Below are 23,281 nucleotides of genomic sequence, written 5' to 3' on the forward strand. Positions count from 1 at the left end.
TTTTGATAACGAGCCGCTCGCATAAATTAAAAATCAATTGCCTTCGGCCCTCCGCTCTGCAGTAGCTCGAAGAGAGAGAGAGAGAGAGAGAGAGAGAGAGAGAGAGAGAGAGTAAAAGTATATGCAGAGGCCCCGCTGGAAAATAATAAAAGAGGAAGCTATCGCCGCCGCGCCGAGTGGGTGGACGAGAGGCCAGCCGCGCTCGGAGGCAATTAATGGAGCGCGTATGCTCTTGGCAAACAAAGACAGAGCGAGTGTAATGCTTTTTGCGGTAGTGCGCGCGCGCGAGAGAGTTCCCTGACCATAGTTGGCACGTGGGCGGCGCACGAGGATGGGAGGACGAGTACTATAGGAGGCCTTTAAGGATTATAGGCGCGCGACGCAAGAACTCGATCCTGAGCTGAGCATATACCTGGAAACGCGAGAGATTGCGACGATCTGTTAATAAGACTGGCTTTATGGCCAGAAATGGCGATTCGCGCGCGGATCTTCTTCTTGTGTGTTTGTATACGAATAGCCGTCGAGAGAGGGGAGTGACCGGTTATTGGTATGGACTTTCATGGCGATGGACTCGCTCTATCGGGCAGTTGATTTCGTAAGAAATAAAAGGAGAACCTCGTCGCGCGTTATACGCTCATGATTGCGGTGAAAATTATAAAAATTTCGCTCGCTTCCCAGAGGACGCAGAAAGCCTGCGCTCTCTCAAGTGCGCGACGGCGCCTTTTTCTCTCTCCCCCGGCGGAACACAAGGGGTCCGGATGAACAGAGCTCCAGCCAGGCGGATAACGCGAATCGACTTTTACGCGCTCGCCGCCGCGGAATGTTCATCGTCGCGCGCAGCTAAAAGCCGGTGAATTACGGCTGTTGTGACTGCAGCGCTAACCTCGCGCCGTCGCGTGTACTGCGCTTTAAAAAGGGAGCTGCCGCCGCCATCAGACGAGAGAGAGAGAGAGAGAGAGAGAGGGATTATGGGCTCGAAGGTCCCATTTATTTCACGTTTAGAGGCATCGATTATCGCGCTGGAACAACCGCGAGCGTCTTGCCAAAATTCGACCTCTTCACGTCTGATCTGTGCAGCGATTTTCCCACGTGCGAGCACTCTCGTGCTATATGGCCCGCGACAACACTCGCGATGACGTTTTTACGACGTCGGATATTACCGTGAAGGCACTTGCGCTCAGAGGCCGACAAGAGGCTCTTAATCGCGTCAAGTGTATCTCGCGTTGATGCTCCTAAAATTCCAACAAACGCCCCCAATCAAGTCGATTCCCTTACAAGGCGAAATTAGCCTCGGACACACAATGCGTGTATTTATAATCAGCCATCAGCAGCGGGCCTCCTCGCTCATTGTCTCGGGCCTCCGATCGATCGCTCTATCAAGCCCAATTTATCCTAAACCTCCGAAACGCTCTCGCAAGAGCAATGCGGAAAAAAGCCTCTCGGTAATGACGAGGAGAGAGATAGAGAGAGAGAGAGAGAGAGAGAGAGAGAGAGAGAGAGCCCCACCCTGTATCGACGTCGTTATGATCATCCTATTCTCTCCGCTCATTGTTTTCCGGGGGCCCCGCGCACTACCATAGTGACGTGTGCAGGAAACGATCCGCCCGAGACAACAACTGCAGCACACAAGTCAACCCCCGTCGCCGGCTTATCGCGGCGTGTAGTGCACGAGCGTAAGTGGGCCCTTACCTCTACGTAGCGTGTCTCTCTCTCTCTCTCTCTCTCTCTCTTGGGCAGAGATCCGCTACTGATAGACGCGCAGAGTCGCGCGCCAGCAGCAGCGCAAACGAGACTTTCTTCGAAGCTGCAGAGGAGGAGGTACGCTCCCTCAACGCAATTAGAACTAGGCGCGTCTTTCTCGCGAACGCGACGAGGTACTTGATGCGCGTGACGTCGCCGGGGTTACTATTTAAGGATTTTCTCGCCGACTACTGCTGTTCGAGGCTGCGACTGTAGTTTCGAGTTTCGAGTGCCCTCTGCGCTCTTTACGGGGGTGGCTACGTGGCCGACGAGTGATACGGCTCTCTGGCTTGCGTTTATTTGATTTATAAATCGCCGCGTGCTCGAGATATTTTCCAAACGCTTATTTTACGCATATTAATGAGAGAGCGCAGGAGCCATACAGGACGGCTGTCGGGGACTATCGGCTGACAAATGGGCGTGCGCATTTATACGCACTTTGAAGCTTCGGCGGCTCAGGCCGTGCGTTTGTTTTTTGCGCGAGCTAACAAGCTGTAGGTGGGCGGAAACAAATGCGACAGCGCTTCCATACAAGGACAAGCGCGCCGCGCGCTCGAGGGGCATTTTAATCCCGCGAAATAAATGAATCCGCGCGCGCGCGCGCGCGCATGCTCGCCGCGTTATACTCGCTCGTGTATGGAACAATGGCTCGGGGTCTCGTGTACCTGCGCGTGTGTACACGCCTCCGCGAAAACGTGTTTCTCCCGATTTTTACGGATCAATTGTCCACTGGATCAAAGGCGATGCGATGCTTTCGGTAATAATTAGTATAGAACGACGGAAAACACAGGAGCGTCAGCTCTCCATTCACGCTCGGGAGAATACAATACGCGACGTTGTGCTCTCCAGCGCTGCGGCGAAGAGGCAATGGAAATAAGAGACACGGAGCTACTCGCGCGCGTGGACACGTGCGCGTCAAACAGGATGGCTCGGGGGTTATTTCTGTAGTCATCAGTCACACGCTCATACGCACTGCACACACGGCTAAGAGGCGAAAGAAGGAACGGCGGCGCCTGCGGACACGACACGTGTCCGCGCCAGAGTTGCACCTTTCGCGCGCGACGCATTGAATTATTCCACACGCTGTTCTCGGAATCGCGCAAGTTCAAGAGTCACTCTTCGCGACAACTTCCGAAGTTGAGAGCCTATGGGTTTGGTGGGAGCCAGGCGCCGTAAATATATAAACAATTTCTCACCGAGCCGCAAACAGACGCGGATCTCCGCATGCGCATAACTCCTCAGCTCCCACAGGCCTCGAACACCTCGGACTCGTTCGATGCAGGCAATAACTGTCGAATGGAATATTGACTAATCGCCGAGAGCGTGGCGCATACACTGCCCCGCAAGTTCCCGGCGCCGGTGCAGTTTCTCTCCCCTCCTTTCTCTCTCTCTCTCTCTCTCTCTCGCGGTCAAGTTCCTCATGCTGTACAGCTCCGCGTCTCGTGTTCGCGCCGGCGCGAGTTGTTGTACCCGCGGAATCTCGGGCTACAAATCATACGGGAATCGGGCTGCAGCGAAGGAGATAACAATGAGAGCTGGCTTTCGGGAGGGATTGTTTATTCGCACCGGAAAACCGCGGCGATCTGAATTTCGCGTCCCGCGCAGTAAAGCGCTAAACGAGCCACTCGACGGCGGCGAGAACGATGAACGAAGCTCGCGATAAATATCCCCGGTGAAATAGAAATTTCGCTATATGCTGTGTACACGCGCGGCTCTCGTTGTTGCAACCTGTTTCGCCGGCGCACCTGACCAACGATTGCACTCGACGGCGTCGAAACGCCGCGATAAATCCTCCGGCCGAACGACTAACGGCGCCGAGCGCGCAAAAGAGATTAGAACGAGCGAAGCCAATAGGCATCCGTCATTTTTCGCGCGACTTTCAATCGCATAACGCTTTAATTTTCCACTGGTTTCAGGTCAGTACGGCATGAGCAAGAGCCTGAAGAACGGCGGCCTCTTCCCCTCGGTGTTCAACGTCGCCGCCAAGGCGGAGATCAGCGTGAACGCGACCTGCGGTGACGACGGGCCCGAGACCTTCTGCAAGCCGGCCGAGTCGTCGCGCTGCGCCGTCTGCGACTCGCGAAGCCCCGACCCCCACAAGCGGCACAACATCAACCAGGCCCTGGATTCCAGTCCCAGCCGCTGGTGGCAGAGTCCGAGCCTCGCTCGCGGCGACCGGTTCGAGTACGTCACCGTCGTCCTCGACCTCAAACAGGTAAGAGCGCCTTCTTTCTCCCCCGCGCGAGCTAACTATATACGGGGGCTGCAGCAGCTGCTGCTGCTGCGAGAGATACGAGATTATTTGCGACCGTAAATCTCTACTTCCACTAGGAGGGAAAACAATTTGGCCGCGGTGTCGAGAGGTTTTTGAGGGATCTGCTTTTTCTGGAGTTTGCGTGATTTATGAACGAACGGCCATGGGTGGCCGGACGCCGCTGCTCCCTACCGCTTCATTGGGTCCGTCGATTTTATGGCTATAGCTGGCTGATTTCGAGATTGCGGGGAGGCTGCGCCCTTCCGGTCTGCACCTGCGAGTTGTGCAAAATGTGTCCGTCCCGACTGCGCAATACAAGCGAGAGCGACGAGGTCGCTTATGTGGAGCGCAGTGCGCAAACGAGGCTTGAATCTGATTAAATTTTGTAAGTTTAGTACGAGTCGCGCAATTTCCGCGAGAAGAAGAAAGCAGGCCAAATGAAAATACGATAGATCCTATCGCGCTCTTTCGCGGCGCGCCGCAAACCCTGCGCATGTAAATCTCGCGTACAGCAGTTGACAACAACGCGCGTTCCAGGAACAATCTCGATCAAACGAGGCCGAAAAAAAAAATTCACGACAAAAATAAATCAGTCGCTCAAAAAGCAGCGGCGGCAGCAAATTGACTCTCTCTCTCTCTCTCTCTCTCACGGAGTATGTCGTTGCAACACAGACTGCGCGCAAGTATACGCATTTAGAAGAGCCGCTGCTCCCTGCGCGCGAGGAGAAACCTCTAAAAATACTGCGCGCGGCTTGAAAAAATCCAAGTATTACAAGTACGCTCGGGTTACCTGGCGCTGCACGCACACACACACTCGCTCTCGGATTTCTCCTTCGCATCATCTGCGGTTGTCGCCGGGCGGCCCTTTCAGCGCGCGTGGACCTTTTCACTTACGAGAAGGAGCGAAAAAAGCGGAAGCGCATTTGTATTCGAAGCTGCTTTTTTGAGGGAGTGGGCTAAGTGAAGGCTGGAGGGAAAATAAACTCCCGCGCGCCCGATTGTCGGGTCGCCTTGGAAAAATGTTGTTTTTTTCCTCCCGCTCGATCCGAGTGATTATTTGAGCGAAGAGCGCTTTGATCCACTGCTGCGCGGCTGTTAAGAAAACTAATAAAAGCGTGAAAAGGCGAGCGCGTAAAAAGCGAGATTAAAAGTGTGTAAGAATAAAATGTTAGGGGAGGTACCGTCGATTAGTACTTTACATCGGGGAGAAGACGGAGTACACGCGGAGCGAAGGGAGACAGCCACATACGAAACAACTGGCCAAAGGCACAAATAACACGCCGTAGCAGAGTAAAAAATGAAGAGAGAGAGAGAGAGAGAGAGACGCGAGAGACGCTGCTGCAGCGAAACCTTTCTCCCGTGGCGTGAGAGAGAGAGAGAGACAAAAAAATCGTAAATTTCTCCGGTTTCCTTTCGTTAGGCCAATCCGACGCATTGTAGCCGTGCTTCTTCTTCTTCTCCCTTCCGATTTATGTGTCTCTTGTCCGGCGCTCTCTCTCTCTCTCTCGCGCCGACAAAGAGCCACTCGCTCGCGCCTCCGGAGAAAGACAAGCCTAAAAATAATCGTAGGCGCGAGAGAGAAACGTCGGGAAATGCTGTTTTCGATGGTGAAAAAGTGCTCCCCCTTCCGCTGGTTAATTTTTCAAGCGGTTAACAAGAGCTGCCACTCGAGACGAAATCGATATTCCACGGAGACTGTACAGCGAGCATAATGTGGATAACTGTCCGTTATTGTCATGCTAATGCCGGAGATCGGAGTAGATTTATGAAAACGATTCGACTACTATGTCCCCAAAACATTGCATAACACGCAGAGGATACATTCCAGAGAGCTGTGAGTTTACGGGACTCGGGTATCGACCACAATCGAAGAACAGGAATCGGAAGAAGGTGCATCATCGGGCGATGAAAGCAGCGGATAGGGAACAACAACGCGCGCGCGCAGTTCGATTCCGATCGATGACGAGAAAGAAAAAGAAGGAAGAGGAGATGTTTCGGAGGCTCTCTCTCTCTCTCTCTCTCGGAGGAAGTTCTCGGAATCCGATATTATATACCTGAGCGCGAGGCCCGAAACGCAGCTCTCGTATACTAACAAATTGCGCGGGCCCTAACCGTTTTAACGAGGCTCTCAGCTCTCTCTCTCGTCCAGGTAATGACGACGAGCCGGCTTCTTTTGCCGTCCGCGGGTGAGAAAAGCTTCTCGAGATGGGTGAAGTGGAACGCGCGAGGTATTCGGAATATAAAATCCGAGCAGTCGCGACGCCACCTGGAAGAAAGCGGAGCCGTCTGTCCGGTGAATGGGCTCGTTGTGAGGGCGGGCTCTGTTTGACTTGGCTATTAACTCTTGGCCAGCGACGTTCTACCAGCAGCATTGCGAGACATTCTTTATTGCTCCGGAATATTTTGAGGAAGGAGCGTGTTCGAGCTGCAGCGGCTGCGTTTACCAAAGATTAGCGCCTAATCTACGCGTAAACGAACGTTGCTTGTACCTCTGCAAATCACAGTTTGGCGTTTATTGCCAGCGGAATGCATTCCTCGGTGCTGCGTGCCTGGCTCAGTCGAGCTGACGCAATGCTCAGTTTCGAGCAAAATGCTACCTTGGATCCTACCGCTCTTGTGGGTGACCTTCGTTGAGATAGTCTGCCGTAGGGTCTACCTGATCAGGAAGGACGACTCGTTAACGGATTACGAACTCAGAGGTAGTTGTTCCTTATTTTTATCCGTAGTCGATACGATAACCAACCACAATCTCTACTACCTTCGTTCAGCCATAAAAAAGAAGGTGCTATCAAAGTACAAATCGAGGGACGACGTGCTCTACGGCAATGACCTTCGATTCGGAAGAGACCGCGAGCTGGTATGGTTCTACGGTGTCGTGCCGTTTCTCTTCGCCCAGGACTACCGTAAGTAGGTGGTGCACATCTCGTCCATCTCCTATAACAATCTAAAACGATCGCGACGCGCAGCTCCAGGCTCGGAGCAAACTCTGCGCGAGATGATGGAGATGTTCAACAACAAAACCTGCATCCGCTTCCGCGACTACGAGGAGAAGCGCGATCGCGAATACCTGCTGATCGAGAACAACGGAACCGAGTTCTGCTACACCAAACCTGGCAGACCTACCGCGAGGGAGGATCACGTGAGCATCGCCAACTTTCCCGACCTGTGCGTCTTCGACCCGCCGATGGCGATGCACGAGCTCATGCACGTCCTGGGCTTTCCTGACGAGCAGCAGTATCCCGGTCGCGATACCTGGGTCACCATCTACTGGGACAACGTGAAACCCGAAGCCAAGAGGCACTACCTGCAGCTCAACCGACCCAACGTCACGGACTACGCTATGCCCTACGACTACCACAGCGTCATGCATTTGAGCGATGAGCGCTACTCGGTGAACGTCGAGCAGCCGACGATAAAGGCAAAGGTGAGACAGCGCCTCGGAGGCGATGGCGATTCTGGAGTTATCCCTGGTCTTACTCTGGTGTTTGCAGATCTTCGGAGTCCTGGTGGGCTCGCCGTACAACAACCTGAGCTTCCAGGACGTCGACAAGATCAACACGCTCTACGACTGGGAGTGTACCATCCGGGAGTACAAGGAGTGGTACTGGGGGACAACATTGTAAAACTTTCAGTCGCAATAAAGAAAACAAGTGAAGCGACCTTGCGCTAATTGAATCAGCCTTAATCGATGCGCTGCGGGGGGAAAATAGCCGAGTCCAGCATAATTGATGCTGCTGCCCATGGCGCATCTGCATATAACGAACGCGAAAATCCGCTCACGGCGTATATTGATCAGCCGCTTAACGTATGTACGTAAATCCAGGGAAAGCGGAAGGTCCTATAAATTTTTGGAGACGACGACGGCTCCGCGGGGAGTACGTGAATTATTTTTCCAGTATATTAATTTGACGGATAATGCGGATAGCAGGTTCTGGACCTGTTCGTTAAGTGCTGAATTGATTTCGGTATTTCTGGAATCCAGCTTGTACACGAGCCGTATTGATTGGAAAGTTTTCAGCTATGATTTACGGAAAATCGCCGCTCGTTTCTTGTGTATACTTTCGGTAATATTAATCGGCGGATAAGGGGATGTCTCACCGCGCGCTGACGAGGACTTTTAAATCACCGAAATTCGCCTCGCGATCTAATCGAATAAATGACAGCTCACATCACGCCAAGGTCCCCCGTGGCGACGGCGTCGTAAAACGGAAGAGGTAGCTCCGAAATTGACGGCAGCGCGAAAGCAAACATCACAATTACAACAATCGATCCTGCCAGGGACAATATTTAGAGCTATAACCGAGCGTAAATAAATATCCCCTCGCTCGAGCAGCCGCGAGGCTTCGAAATCAAACAAAGCTAGCGCGCAGCCCGCCGCGTATGCCCTTTAATGAACGCGCGCGAGCACTAAAACGAAAGTAGGAATATATCGTAAATCCAGCGGGCTTTAAACACCGACGACGGCTATTTACATAAGAATGACTCTAAAACCGCGGGCCGCTTGATTTTTACGAGTCGCAGGACATCTCGCGCCTCGTCTTCACTCAGATTTCCGGCCACGGGTATATGCTTATGCGCGCAAGACAGTAAAATCCTGCGGCGATTACATTATAGCGCGTGTGCGGCTTCTAGGAAATTGGAAAAATTATACCTTTCGAGAATGTAGATCTGGGCTACTTGGAATTTCACGATTTTTCACTGCGAGGACTTTGATTTTTCGGAATACGAAAAAGCGCCTCTTTACGAGCCTCGTTGCGCGCTTATTAATTTTACGAGCCCGACGACAGACGAAAGTAATGCCCGTGTATACGTATATAATAAACTTGCGCATCGCGCAAAATCGCGCGCTTTCTTGCGTCCTTTGAGCTTCCCGCCGCCGCCGCCGCCGTAGCTTTATTAATGGCGCGTACGATGGTTTATGCACTCTCGAGGACACGGGCGTTCGCGCATACAAGACGACGACGACGACGACGATCTCATCCTCGCGTTGCGTAAAAGGAGAAATGGCGCGCGTTACTTTTTCGAGTTCAGTGGGACGAAGACGTTAATCAGCGCTGTTTACGAGTATACAATCCCTCGCCGGGGTATATAATCACTCCGTTAAAGCGATCGCGAGAAGAGCTGCAGTCGTCGGGGGCCTAATTGGGCTTTGAGGTATGCAGTCTCGCGCTAAACGTAACCGCGCGAGAACTAAGTACAAATTATTATGACGACGGGAGTCACGCTCTCCTCACTTTGTCGCAGCAGCACGCGATAAGCCTTAGACCGCAAGGAGGAGAGCTCGTACCGTTTTCGCGAGATGATTCACGCGTCAAAGCAGCATCGAACTTGTATTCAGTTAGCGTATTTTTCAAAAAGTCATTCGTGTACGGCGATGACTCGCCGCTCGCTCTCGGCTGCAGCGAAAGGGCGCACTCGAGAGCTATTGTACACACCGCGCGCTCGCTGCTGCACAATTTCACTCCAGAGACGTAAACTTGCCTATACGCGCAAGCGAGCGAGCAAAGCAGAGAAAAAAGAGACTCGAAATGCCGCTCTCCAGCGTGGAATGAGGATATTCAGCTGGCTGCGCTGCAGCCAGGGTATAAAAGGCCCGGATTTTTCGGTCCGCGTAAAGTCCTCTGTACACAATGGATTACTCGAAAATACCTCCTCCGCTGTGAAAGAGAGAAGAAAGGAGGAGAGAGAATAATCTGCATTGTCCGTTGCGCCGCCGCGTGCGGATTAAGGAGTTGAGTGGCACCTTTCGTTTCTTTTCTCTCTCTCTCTCTCTCTCGCGTGCTCAGTACTTTAGTCGTCGATGAAGTCGTCCCGGCACGCAGCGCGGGCCTCTTCGGTTTTCGGCTGTGCTGCCATTTGACTCGAGAGAGAAAGAATAATTGCCTCGCGGTTGAAACAAGGGGAGCCGAGAGAAAGAGAGATAAATAACGCTGCTTCTCCCGCGATGTGCCTTCTGCGGCTTTTCCGGGTTTAAAATCGTTGAGGGCCTGTGACCTATTTTTCTTGCCTCGTAATTCCGGGGAATTCTCTGAGAGCTTTGGAAAGGGGTAATTAATTGCCGTATTTGGAGATTTTCGGGAAGCCGCTTTGTTGTGCGTGGAGAGCATGTTGGCAGGCTACTTATAGACGCGCGCATCTGCTTCGTGTTCTCTTCGCTCACGACGGCTGCAATTTATCTCTCACGGCAATAAAACTTCTTGCGTTCAATCGCAAAGCCATTACGGCCAATCGAATTAACAGCGATTAATTCGAAGCTCGCACCGCGAGAGCGATACACATTTTGTCACGTACAAGCGCGCGCTCTCGCATTAAAGGGCTGTGAGATAACGATCTCTGCTTCGCGGAATTTTTCGGAGTAGCGCCAATTAAGCCAAAATGCGAAACAGCTCGGCGACGGTGTTAGGGGCTACGTTATTAGCGCATTTGTCTGCCGCGCCGCGCTGTGTCTTGTCCTCGCGAATTTTACCACGGCGAAAGGGCCGAGACTCGAGAGGCGCGTTTATATATAGAGCGCGAGCAAATTGCCGAGTGCTCCAACAGATTTCGGCGCGTGTGCGGGATATAACGGTTGATCTTCGATAAGATCTTTACGAGTGCGCAATTTTTCCGCAAAGTCGAGCCGACGCCGACGACGACCCATTATCTCGCCGCCCGTTTACACGACAACACCGTCAATGTCACAGCGCGCTGGAGTTCAAGTGGCCCTTTTTTTCTGCACCCTTGACGCCGCATCGAGTTTTTTTGCTGCGGAACGACGACGCCTCGGAACGTCACGAAAATTTAGCTCGTAATTCAATTCCCACGCTCGCCCAGCATCGTATAATAATTGCACGGACGACGAGCAGCGTCTTTTTGCCCCTCACCTGTGCTTCGCTCGTGTGTGTACCTGCTCTTTCTTCCTTGCCCGGATCTTCCCGGACTATCGATACGTGCAGCCTTGTTTAGAGCGCGCTATCTTCATTGCACGCGCGTTATAATTTCGCTGGCCAAATATGATAAAAAGCTGCATCGATAAAACCCGCGTGCGAGTTTGCGTAACGTAATTTTCGAAATCATTACACGCGCTTTCTCCTTCGATATGTGCACGCTGTGGAGCCTTCGGTTGAAACAATTTAATGAATTATTAACTCATTTGCGCGCGGCATTCCTTGTGATCCGCGCCGCCGCTCGACCACCGTCTCTCTCTCTCTCTCTCTCTCTTTCGATTCATTATTGAGATATTTCGAAGGTGGCACTTATCTCCCCGCTCATCCTTTCTCGCCCGGCTCCGAAACAAAAACAACGCGACTAATTTAATAACACTCGGCGCTGCTTGACGCGTAATAATCTTTTAATTCCTACGTACTCGCCGCGAGTCGATGCTTCGAAAATTAACTGTATGTTTAACGGCGACGCGGCATTATTTTCCCGAGAACCGATCGAAACAGCCCTAAATTACACTGCAGCACAGCCTCTCTCGCGCGCGAGAAGACAGCTCGACGCGTGTAGTTTTTTGTACGACGGAAGCAGTTGCCGCCGCCGCTATTTTTACGCGCTCGGGGCGATAAAAAAAAGAAATTTATTACGCAATCGCAGCAGCGACGCCGTTTCGTCACACGGGAGCGCGGCGCTTTTGCGAGGCTTTTTATCGCGAGGCAATTATTTGGCGCGAGTGTACGATTTTTCATCGTGAGACGCGGCGGGAATTTAAAAATAGCGCAGCCGGCTGCTGCTGCTCCTGCTTATTTTCCTTTGGGTGTTAATTGCCGGTAAGGGAGGGATAGAGTTACGCTGGCTTTTTAAATAAATGCAGCGGTATTTGTCGCGTGTGTTGATACTGCGCGCTGACGTATTTGTTACTCCAAGTATAGGGGACTTTTCGGGGAAAAGCTTGCGGTTAAAAACGCATTCGCTGTTATAAATTGATCGCCGAGCGTTGAGCTTATACGCGGCAAGTGTGCGTGGGAAAAGAAGAAGCCCCCCCCCGGGGCGAACGTCCGCGACATTGTACCTGTTCGGCGCGCATTATCTCATGTCTGCGTGTGCATTACCGCGCCTCCCGAGAAAGGAGCGAGAGTTCTCGTTTTGGCGTATAAACCGACGAGGCGCCGGAGATTCTCGTTGCGTAAAAAACGATGACGGATTCGAAAATTGACCTGGAACGTAATACGCTTATGTGTATCAAAGTGTAACATCGATTCGTTATTCAGAACCGCATTGTACTAGAGAGCATATGGGAGATAATATATTATGATCCCAGCAGTGAACAATGGGCACGTATACCCGAGTAATTGAGATCTAGTATTACTGAAAATTAATACCGCGCGCCGATGCTATCCGAAAAAGCGATAAATCACGCGCGATTTTTCCGACATCCCAAAACCCGTCCCTCATTCGTAATGGAATACAATACGAGCGAAAATGTTCACCAACGCAACGCTACAAAGCCGTGTCGAAAAAGCAACAATAATATCCTCGGCCGCAGAAAAATGTCCTAACGAGAATCGCTTTCTGCGGTTTAACCCAAATATCCCCCGCACTGCGCTCGCGCGCGAGAGAGAGAGAGAGAAGAGGTCGTCCCGACGCGTGCTGCTATGTATCGCGAAGCGGAGATCGACGTCTCAAAGCGACCACCCGGTGCACGTGTACACGCGTATACGTAGTATCTCCTCTCCCTTTTCATACCCTATACTGCAGTGCAGCAGCAGCAGTCGCCTCCTTTAGCGTGATTTACTCGCGCACTTTCTCGGATAATGAAGGCGATTCTTTGGGGTAACGAGCGGTTACGCCGGTTATAGAGATTGCGCGCGCCGACGTCTCAGCCCGCGCGCACCCACATCGCGATATTCCCTACTACGCCGCAGCGCGCTTTAGAGAGACTTCTCGAGAGCCGCATTTGTAATCAGACGGATCGCGAGTGACTCGGTTCCGCGCGGAGGATTTGAAAGTCAAAGCGACTGCGACGAGGTTGCTTACATTCTTGTTTCGCTGCGCAGCCGCCGTTGGGGGCATTGTTGGGGATTTGTAGAAAATTAGCGCGCGCGCGCGGAGGTTTGCTACGCGTGTTCTCTTTTCGCTTTGATAAGAGGCAACAGCGTCACGCGTGAAATAGAGGAGTGTCGTAGAGTCTCGCGTTGCGAGATTTATGCCCCATTCAGAAATCAAAGCTCGACGAGCGAGCTCGAAATTCGAAAAAATAAATACACGACGCACTTGTCCGGCTATTCTCGGGCGAAAATCCCCACTATGAGTCAGACAGCCTGCTCGTCAGCAGCAGACGCGGGAAAATCACCAGCCGGCGTCACTTCCTCTTCCAACGACGATCGAAGAGACGAGCGGACCTGGCAGCCGACCAGAAGTCGTTGATGCTGTCACAGCCGCCCTCGATCGTCGCTGTAACCCTGATCTTTTACACGCCTGCAGTGCTAGACGCATCGGTTTACGACGTCGTCGACCTGCTTCGAGGATTTGATCGAAACTCCTTTCATCGAAACGTCCGTCAGTCAGTTCCTGCACTCGACGCGCGGCTATACGAACGAAAATTAAATTTTCCTCTTCTCTCCGAGCTCGCGGTACAGTTGCGAGTCATCGCGAGAAACCGCACGCAGAAAATCTCATTACTCGATTATAAATCATCGGCCGCGACGTTTATCGTAATAACGCGGAACGGTATTATCCGCTTATTTAAACGACCGCAGATTTCGCTGCAGCGACTCCCGATCTCGTTTTACTTCGATAAATCTCGCACAAGAGCTCGCGCGTTAAATAAAAGCGAATTAAAGAGCGTGATCCCACGTTTCAACTTCTCGGCCCAAACAAACAAACAAACAAACGAACGAACGAACGAACGTACCTCCCGCGCACAATGCCCGCGTAAATTGAATAACTCCTCTTTGACGCGCGAGCGAGAGATGCTTCGCGAAGATAGCGGAATTGAAAAGGCCCATCGGGTACTCGCTTGAATCCTTCGGACTTATCATCATCTTCTTCTTCGCGCTCGAAATTCAAATTACATTTCGCGTCAATTTTATTAATTCAATTCGCCAGTCAGAAAAATTAATCCCGAGAGCATCTCGCGTCACTTCGGGGAAAAGAATAAGACCTCACTCCCTCGAAGAAGAAGAAGAAGAAGAAGAAGAAGAAGACGGAGAGATAGCGATGAAAAAAAGAGAGCAAGAAGAGAGTATCGCAGGCGGATCTTCCTTCGGCGCGAGCTTATCCGCGACGAGGATCTCGAGGACATAGTTTCGGCTTCTGCAGCCGTCGACCTCGCCCCCCGAGACCATTAAGCCGCCTTGACCTTTGCGCACCGTAATTTGTAGCGCAGACTCGCGACTCGGGTATCCGTCGCGCGACCGATAAGGAGCTGCCCAAAGTAGCGCGTTTACGATTTTTCGGAAAACCCGCCGAGCGACTCTCCGAACGCTATCTGTAAAGCTCGCCGCTATCCGCGTAAAAGCTCCCATACGCCTGTATCCGGCTCGTTCCAGCCGAGTAGCGCTCGCGCGCTAAAAGGAGGAAAAGGACTTTCCCGTGTAAAAGGCGAGTAAAAAGCTCGCCGTGTTCGCCGAAGACGTCGAAGGAGCGCGAGAAAAGGGAGACAAAGAGAAAAGTCGTGAGAGAGCGCGCGCACCGGATGCTCCACTTTGTTAAGATTCTCACGAGTATAGTGTAGTAGAAGAGTCCCTTATTAGAGGCGAAAAACTAATTGGAATGAATTTTGCTTGTTTCAGAGGTACCAAATAGAGTACGTGATAGTGAAGGCCGCGAACTCGCCCCGGCCGGCCGCCTGGATACTCGAGAGATCGATCGACGGCGAGAAGTACCAAGCCTGGCAGTATTACGCGCCGACCGACGAGGAATGCTGGACGCGCTACTCGATGCCGCCCGTGTTGGGAAAGCCGAGCTATACCCAAGACGATGAAGTCATTTGCACGAGTTTTTACTCCCGGCAGACACCCATGGAGAACGGCGAGGCGAGTATTATTTTGGCTTTTCCATGAATTTTCCTTCTCGCGAGAGAGAGAGAGAGAGAGAGAAAGAAAGAGCCTACTCCCTCGGGCAAATGCATCCGCGGGGCCCCTTATAAGGCCCCCGGCCAGCTCCACCGTACATGGCCGGAATGTAGGGATCGCCGTTTTTGTCATCGATTTCGCCGAGAGAAGTCTCGCGCTCTCTTTCGCGACCTTTAATTAGTCGCCGCCCGCTATGGTGGGAGTGCGATTTGGCTTCGAAAATATCGACTCATGCGTGAAAAAGAATTTCCATCTCGTAACGAGAGGATAAACAATCCAGCTTCTTGCAGTTTCAGCTCCGTATTAGGAATCGCGCGCGACTCGCCTTCCGCTTTTGGCTCGGTCATTACCGGTCGAGCTTACAAAAAGCCTCCGATGACCGCTTCTGCTTATGAGCGAGGTGGCTTTTTGCGACGAGCCGCGAGTATGTACCGATCGATCATTATTCGATGCGATAATTTTTTCTTCCCTCCACGCAGATTCACACGCAGCTGGTGAACGGCCGGCCCGGTGCTCTGAACCACACGCAGACGATCCAGGAGTTCACGGAAGCTCGCTACGTCAGGCTGCGCTTGCAGGGCCTTCGCAGGAGAGGCGAAGCCGTCGTCGACAAGAGAAGGGCCTTCTACTCCATCCGGGAGATCAACATCGGCGGGAGGTGTCTCTGCTCCGGACACTCCTCCCGCTGCAGAATCGATTTGCCTCACAAGGTAGGAGGAACGGCTCGAATAATAATAATCCGCAGCTGCGCGAACAATGCTCACGTGAGGAATTCCACATAGTACGTGCACACTCGCGCTTTCGGTGCGCGAGATAAGTAGGCTCGCGCATCGGCATTTAATCGCCGGCATTGTCCTCAACATACTTTCTCTGTTTCTCTCTCTCTACCAGCGCTGCGGGCATATCTAGCAGCTGGCCGATCCGAGAAAGGACATTATACGTCGGTACATTGTGCGCGCGAAGCTCTGGTCACCCGACGATTGCCTTCTTTGCGCGCCGAATGTTTTATGCGCGGCTTCGCTCGATAAAGCTCGATAATCCGCGAGAAACGCGCGCAATAAAGGAGGACGTTTGTAGCGTCATCAAGCCGGCCGAAGTGTGCAGAGTGGAAAGTGCAGCGGTAGTAAAGGGAGCCGACCACAATGTATCGCAGCTTCTTACGGCCGAGAGGTCGTAAAATCGGGCGTCCTCTGCGCTGCTTTCTCTTCGAATTCGTCCCAAACTACGTGTATACGGGCGCGCAGCGCTTTCGACCATCTCGAATATTTTCTATTCCGAGAAGTGAGCTTTGCTCCATTTCACTTTCGCTCGCAGATTCGCAGACCACTTGCAATAAATTTGCCTATCTTTATTTAGCGCCTGGCCGACCGTCGCAAACGCTCCGGCTGATATGACAGGGGTGGCATTTCTAAAAGCGTTCAAACGCGGAATATAAGTACACCAAGCGAGCCGCATCTCCGTCAGCAGTAGCTCTCGCTTTATTACCCCGACGGATTTCAGTCCTTTCTGTCGGCCGGCGCAAAAAAACGAAGCGGCGCACAACAGGTACCCGCGCGAGAGAGAGAGCACGTGCGCTCGTTGCGAAATTCCTCGACTCGCGGCCATTAGTCACCGCGCGGCGCCCGTTATTCGACGGCTGCTCTCTGGCGTATAAGGAAGTATACGAGAGGAGACGAAGCGCGGATTCGTGTATAGCCATTGTCGCGCCCTTTGCACTCGCGCGCGCGTGCCTTATCTCTGCCGTATCGCCAATGGGCCGCGAAACGATGATTGGATGCTCTTTGTACGCGCGCCACGCTCTGACTGATGGAGATGGCCTTCGAGCTTCTGGAAAAATACTCTTTCCCAGCGCAAAAATCTCATTACCGATGGCGAATAGAGCCCGCCCAAAGCTGGTCCGCATCGTCATCGAGGAGTAAATCATCTTTTCCCAAGCGCGGAATTTACGTACGTATAATGACCGCGCGCGGCGCTTAATGGACCTTTCATCAGGGTTCTTCGCGAGAGACGCCCTCGCCCGTGTGGTCCCGTCGTCCGCGAATAATATCGCGGGACAAATAAAAGGCTTATTTATCGCCTCGATAATTAACTGGCCGCTGCGTTACGCCCAGCCGGCGAAACTCGCCGTATTAAAGCTCTCGCTGCCCCGTGTTTTAAGGACGCGATAAATTCCGGGATCGAGAGCGCGTGTAAACTTCGTCGAGGAGCAAAGGACTCAGGCTCGCTTGCTGCGTTTGTTCTCTGTCCACAGCGCCAGGAGTGCGAATGCGAACGACACACGTGCGGCGAGACGTGCGATAGCTGCTGTCCCATGTACAACCAGGTGCCCTGGCAGCCCGGAACCTCCGGCAAGGGCTTCCACTGCGAGAAGTGCAACTGCAACGGACACGCCACCGCCTGCCGATACGACCACCAAGTCGCCGAGATGAAGCTCTCGATGGACATACGCGGAAAGTACCGAGGGGGCGGCGTCTGCCTCAATTGCTCGGTGAGAGCCTGTGAAAATTTGCTCGTTATCTGTATGTGCGATCTGGCGAGTATCAATGTCGTCTCTTTCAGGACTACACGACCGGGATAAACTGCGAAAAATGCGAAGCCGGCTACTACAGGCCCAACGGGATCCCTCCCGACGACCCCGAGCCCTGCGTACCCTGCGACTGCCACCCAAGAGGAAGCACCGGACTCTGCATCCCCGACGACTCCTTCACCAGCCTGGGAAAGGTACGCTGCGCATAGCAGACGAATTCCTGTTTTTTATACATTCGCGCGTGACCGTTTTGCAATTTTCCACAGGTATCGGGCGCGTGCGAGTGCCGCCTCGGCTACTCCGGGCACAAGTGCGACCAGTGCGCCGCCGGCTACCGGCAGTTCCCGGACTGCGTCCCCTGTCCCTGCGACGCTCGGGGCATCCTGCCCTCCCACGACTGCGAGGGCGACTGTCTCTGCAAGGCCCACGTCACCGGCGAGTACTGCGACCAGTGCAAGCCCGGATACTTCGCCCTCGCCCGCAACCACATCGAGGGCTGTCTGCCCTGCTTCTGCTCGGGCCAGTCCGACGAGTGCCGCCTTGCCAAGATCTCCCTGAGTATGGTGAGAGCGAGCGCGTGCTTTTATCAACGGCCTCAGGACGTTATTTTCTCACCGTTATCCCGTTGCAGTACTATTCCGCGCAGTCAGCGCCGCTGAGCAGACCGGAAAACCAGTATAGATTATAAAATAGATGTAATCCTATTAAGATTTTTAGGTAAACGAAGAATAGCCGCGGTGAGTGAGCGCGAGAGATAGAGAGGGAATGAAAAAAAGCGCTGCAGCCAGACTCGGTAAGATTATACATCGGCTCGTAACATGAAACAGCATCCACTGGCAGCAGACACAAACACACAGAAGTGTACACAGAAGACTAGACTCCTAGACCGGCGCGCGAGATTAGAATCCAGCGTAAACAGGTTGACCGAACGCTCGCGTGCCATCCGCGTCTCGGGTTACTTCTCGCTCGCTCGCCTGGCGTCATTGTCGCGTGGAAGGATTCTCGCGAAGCGCGGGTAGACACGATGCTTATCGCGAGTCGAGAGGCTCCGACTCGCTAATTATCTTGTCGTGGGCAGCAGCAACAGCAGCTCCTGCACCTGACGGATGGGACGAGAGGACGATACGAATTCATTATATCTAAGAGCGTTATTAATGGGCTCCGCGGAATCTCGTGATTGCTCGTTTGACTTTTTTACGCTTTCACGCAGGACTGCGCGCCGCTGACGATATGATGCAGTAGCTTGTATTTACGACGTTGCGCAGCCGCCGTTTTTACGAGCGAGTCGACGACTCTACGGCGCTGCTACTACGTATACCGCTGATAAGAGAGCTCCGATCTTGAGATAGGAATTCGGTTAAACGTACGCTAATGTTAGAGTAATGCGCGAGATGTAATTTTAGCGATGCTATATTTAAGCGCTAAAAAAGCTGCGACGATATTTTTCAGGTGTCAACGCTCGCGGGCTGGCAAGTGAGCGACATAAACGGCTCGCGGGCCGTCTCGCCGAGTCTGCAGGGCGAGCACGGTTGGCCGACGATAGCCGCCTTCGAGGTGGAGTATCGAAGCCCCTACTGGCTCGCGCCCAAAATCTACGCCGGAAATCATCTCTCTTCCTACGGAAGCAATCTCACTTTCCTAGTCAGCTGGATCGTTATGCGGGGTGACACCAGCGGCAAACCGACCTCCGAGCCGGATGTCGTACTTATCGTAAGCAATTTTCCGTCCCGACTCTCTTCGCCAATTCTTATTCGCCCGCTCTTTATTGCATCTACGAGTGCGCCAAATGGGATTTCGAATTGAATGGGGTGGTTGAGTGCGTTCGTGCAGATTTTCTAAATTGTCATCTGCTAGACTACTAATATAAATTTAGATTTCGTTGGAAGTCACTGTAAAATAAGAACGGCGCTGTCCTCAATCTCGTCGCAGCGAGTCTTCCGTAGAGGACCCGAGACGATTTGAGAGAACAAAGAGAACAAAGCCTACGTTTTCAGTGAAGGCTCGTCTGCGGTATCTATACGAATAATTCGATAAATTTCCAGGGCAAAAACGGCATGCGAATAGCTTACGGCGAAGACACCCATATGGGCCAGCAGGCGGAAATCACGGTGCCGATATTGGAGCACGGCTGGTTCCACGTGCAGGTCAGCCCGGAAATCATTGACGGCGTGACGCGGTTCCGCAGGACGGACTATCGGGGAGATCCTGTCACGCGCCAGCAAATGCTGGAGATCCTCGCCGATGTCGAGCACTTGCTCTTCAGGGCCCAATTTCATACGGAGCAGATCGAGGGAAGGTGCGTTTTTTGCTCTCACAGGCTAACTGAGCGGAATTGATACAATTTATAGGATCTAATTAATAAATGACTCGTTAATTGTTTGCAGTTTGAAATCGGCGATTTTACCAGTCGGGCAAGTTTTAATGGATGACGGAGAGAACAGCCTTGTGGAGATGTGCTCTTGCCCGGTCGGATACACGGGCTTGTCGTGCGAACAGTGCGATTGGGGGTACGTGAAGGTGCCGATCAACTCTACCGATCACCACACCGGACACAAATGCGTCAAGTGCGACTGCAACGGTCACGCCGGCTCTTGCGATCTTATGATGGGCGAATGCAGCGTGAGTTAATCTTTTCTATGCGAATTTAACTTTTCAGAACTTTTCGTATTTTAAAAATGGTAATAGTAGATACCTAAGCCTAACGATAGTCGATAAAGTAGGAATCGATCTAGCCCTGAGAGGTGCATTGAAACCGGCTCTCGGTCAGGCCTCTGATGAGGACGGCATCTACTCTTACCTTGGCATGGTAAATCGAGGAGAAAAGACTCGAGATGGCGCACCGCGTTTATCTTTTTTTTTCTCTTATAAATGTTAATACCCGATTTTTAACTGTTCCGATTTCATGGCTTCGAATTTTTTTCTAAATTTTAGACTTGTGAGCACCACACCATTGGGCCAAAGTGCGATCGTTGCACAGTGGGCTACTTCGGCGACGCTACCAGGGGGACCCCCGAAGACTGTCACAGATGCGCCTGTCCCTTAGATATACCGACTAATAATTTCAGTCCGAGCTGTCAACTAGATGATCCGTATGACTCAGAGGGCGATTACGTGTGCACGCAATGTCCTCTAGGATATACTGGCGATCATTGTGAAACGTGAGTACAGCAATCATGAGACAACAATATCGCTTTTACAAGCATCACTGAAAATGCATATCATGCTGCAATTTTTATTTTCCTCGTTTGCATGCAGTTGCGACATCGGATTTTTCGGCGACCCGCTTACCCCCGGTAGGACGTGCGAGCCCTGTCCTTGTTTCGGTGGCCCATGTGATCAGGATACCGGTCGATGCCTCGAGTGCCGCGGAAACACCGAAGGCTGGAAATGCGAGAAGTGCAAAGAGGCTCACTACGGCAACCCGGCAGACCTCAACTGCCTGCGTAAGTTTATATGCTATTTTGATAAAGTTACGATACAATTTTTTATTTTAATCGACATTTTTATTCAGCTTGTGCCTGCGATCCGCTTGGCAGTACGTCAACGCTCTGCGAATCTCGGACTGGTCAGTGCACGTGTCGCCCACTGTTCGACGGCCGTGACTGTTCTCTCTGCATCGAGGGCTACGGGAACGTCACTGCAGGTTGCATAGAGTGCGACTGCGGCATCGGCGCCGAAGACGTTCAATGCGACCCTGTCAGCGGACTCTGCAGCTGCAGTCCTGGCGCTGTTGGACCGAGATGTGACCACTGCGACATCGACCACTACGGACTGTCCTTCGACGGCTGTTCTGGTAAGTCGTTGCTCTTGAATTACGAAAATTTCTTTATTTGCCTCGAACGAGGCAGTATAGAACCCGATAAAAGCTCGTGCCTATGTATAAGAAAGCGTAAACACGTCGAGTCCGGCTGCTTCATCTCCGTTCGTTAAAAATCTCATTTTAAGGAATCCCGAGTGTACACACACAAGCGTCAACAACGCTAAATATACCACTTGCTTACAGAACTTTGTTTGCTGTCCCGGCTAGAACTGCGATAGTGCGATTCAGTGTTTAGTCCAGCGGCTAGCCGACACGTGCGTGAATTCACGATTCACGTATGCGGCCGAGCGCTCGGCCGCGCGCCGTTCAGTGACCCTTATTATCTTGGCGCTGCTGCGAGATAAAATTACTGCCGCCGATGTGTAAAGCAATTCGAAATCGTTTCATTGTCGATGTCGATGAAAAGAAGAGGCTGCGTTTGTACGTCGATTGCGATATTGTCAATGCGCGCATCACAGGGACCCTCGTACAACGCATAATTACCCGTTCGACCGCTTCCACGACTAGACTTCAATTAAAAGGCCTCCGATTCAAATCCGCTTATCGCAAACAGTACGCAGCGAGCAATCAGATACATGTGCACGCACAAAGCGCAGCGGCGGCGGCAGAGCAAGTGCTGATTCTTCAAACGCGCGGAACGCCAGAGAAAGAGAAATACAAGAAGAAGAGGAGGATGAGGGGGAGGAGCGAAGGTACTCTCGCTCTCTCTCTCTCTCTCTCTCTCTCTCTCTCGGTGGGGAAGAGGTAGAGTTTCCCTTATCAGTCCGATCGTCGGCTTATCGCCGGGAATCGAGTGTTCGCCTGGGATCGACATGGTCCGAGCGCACCGCGGAATTGCTTAGCGCGCGGCGTTACTCGGAAACGCAGATGAAAGCGTAGCACCACCTCCACCCGCTCTTTTCATCCTCTTCTTCTCCCTCTTCTTCTTATTCTCGCGGCTTTGCCGTAGTTTAATGAGACGCGAGTGCGGCGCGTTTCTTTTTTTTTTCTTCTCCGGCTGCAATCGACAAACCGGAAGACAAGACTATCAAGTTTTCGAGCGGCGCAGCGTGAATGGATCGGAAAATAAATATTTTTACCATTGCCCAGCGTAATTATCTTTACTGCCGCGTGAGAATGCGATTATCGAGTAATAGTGAGCGCATAAATGCGCGCATTGAAAATTAGCTTCATTCAAGCCGGTTTCCTAATTTACGATACGAGCTATACCTTCGACGAATTTTCCATCTCCACGATTCCTCGTGGATAGCTGCGCGCAGGCGTTTCTGGAAGTGCCACCTCTGGCATAAAGTTTCATATCTCTTTGAAAAATCGGCTAAAAATAGTCTAATCCCGCGTTTCCCTCTTTGCGAACGTATTCATACACTCGACTCGAGCGAGCGATTAATCTCGTCGTTTTGTCCCCGACGCCTTTCTCATTTGCCTATCCTCTTTTTTGCAAACTCTCACGCCTGCACACGCATTGCCTATACGTGCGCGTGAATAGCTGAATAGCACTTACCGCGCGCTGCACAACGAGTCACACCCGTCGACCGTCGTCTGCGGCGCTTAAAGCCTGTGTGTAATGTAAATCATTTGTGCGCGGGTACGGAAAAAAGGCCAATGTTTACAACTAGTTTTACACATTATATATTAGGAGCGTAGGATATAAACGCGGCGTAAATATTTTGATGCTAATCGCGCGCTTACGTGTGTGCTCCGCGTCAATCCAATTTCCGATGGCATCTCTCGTGTGCGTGCGCGAGGGAACTCGAAGGGAAAAAAATGAAAAATCCCGGCGTGTCGCGATAGCGCCATAAACCAATCACTTTACATTTTAATAACCGCGGCCGACAGGTTCCAGGTGTAAATGTCGGATTATTAATGGGCCGTTTCGTTTAATTTAATAATGCGCAGCTTACGACTTCCTGCTCCTATCGCGACATGCGCCGTGCAGACACACAAAG

At 52.2% G+C, this 23,281-nt stretch overlaps 3 protein-coding genes across 4 annotated transcripts in view; 2 read left to right on the forward strand and 1 right to left on the reverse strand.

The window, feature by feature from the left end:
• The window catches only part of LOC100118396, a 24,522-nt gene extending 21,436 nt beyond the window's left edge, over nucleotides 1-3,086 (reverse strand). Inside the window, exon 1 of the mRNA XM_032597575.1 lies at nucleotides 2,937-3,086. The gene's annotated coding sequence lies outside the window, so the exon portion shown is untranslated. The remainder of the gene's footprint in view (nucleotides 1-2,936) is intronic.
• The window catches only part of LOC100118105 (laminin subunit alpha-2), an 81,144-nt gene that overhangs the window by 11,775 nt on the left and 46,088 nt on the right, over nucleotides 1-23,281 (forward strand). For both annotated transcript variants that reach the window (XM_031924214.2, XM_032597531.1), the window contains exons 2-13: nucleotides 3,657-3,955; nucleotides 14,707-14,949; nucleotides 15,468-15,698; nucleotides 17,240-17,476; nucleotides 17,548-17,709; nucleotides 17,782-18,078; nucleotides 18,965-19,225; nucleotides 19,558-19,811; nucleotides 19,900-20,134; nucleotides 20,447-20,673; nucleotides 20,771-20,958; nucleotides 21,027-21,308. In XM_031924214.2, coding sequence (XP_031780074.1) covers nucleotides 3,657-3,955; nucleotides 14,707-14,949; nucleotides 15,468-15,698; nucleotides 17,240-17,476; nucleotides 17,548-17,709; nucleotides 17,782-18,078; nucleotides 18,965-19,225; nucleotides 19,558-19,811; nucleotides 19,900-20,134; nucleotides 20,447-20,673; nucleotides 20,771-20,958; nucleotides 21,027-21,308 — 2,916 coding nt within the window. The remainder of the gene's footprint in view (nucleotides 1-3,656; nucleotides 3,956-14,706; nucleotides 14,950-15,467; nucleotides 15,699-17,239; nucleotides 17,477-17,547; nucleotides 17,710-17,781; nucleotides 18,079-18,964; nucleotides 19,226-19,557; nucleotides 19,812-19,899; nucleotides 20,135-20,446; nucleotides 20,674-20,770; nucleotides 20,959-21,026; nucleotides 21,309-23,281) is intronic.
• LOC103317900 (high choriolytic enzyme 1-like) lies at nucleotides 5,921-7,653 on the forward strand. The gene is made up of 4 exons (XM_008217995.4): nucleotides 5,921-6,693; nucleotides 6,763-6,897; nucleotides 6,961-7,418; nucleotides 7,486-7,653. The coding sequence occupies exons 1-4, from the start codon at nucleotides 6,585-6,587 to the stop codon at nucleotides 7,615-7,617; spliced, it is 834 nt and encodes a 277-aa protein (XP_008216217.1). The 5' UTR covers nucleotides 5,921-6,584; the 3' UTR covers nucleotides 7,618-7,653.

This window comes from Nasonia vitripennis, chromosome 2 (genome assembly GCF_009193385.2).
Source record: "Nasonia vitripennis strain AsymCx chromosome 2, Nvit_psr_1.1, whole genome shotgun sequence".
NCBI classification, from domain to species: domain Eukaryota; kingdom Metazoa; phylum Arthropoda; class Insecta; order Hymenoptera; family Pteromalidae; genus Nasonia; species Nasonia vitripennis.

Bases quoted from the DNA above. Each gene is read 5' to 3' on its own strand.
- LOC103317900 (XM_008217995.4), top strand. From the start codon at position 6,585: ATGCTACCTTGGATCCTACCGCTCTTGTGGGTGACCTTCGTTGAGATA. The intron at 6,694-6,762 runs GTAGTTGTTCCT...ACCTTCGTTCAG, and splicing joins AACGGATTACGAACTCAGAG to CCATAAAAAAGAAGGTGCTA. The intron at 6,898-6,960 runs GTAAGTAGGTGG...CGCGACGCGCAG, and splicing joins TCTCTTCGCCCAGGACTACC to CTCCAGGCTCGGAGCAAACT.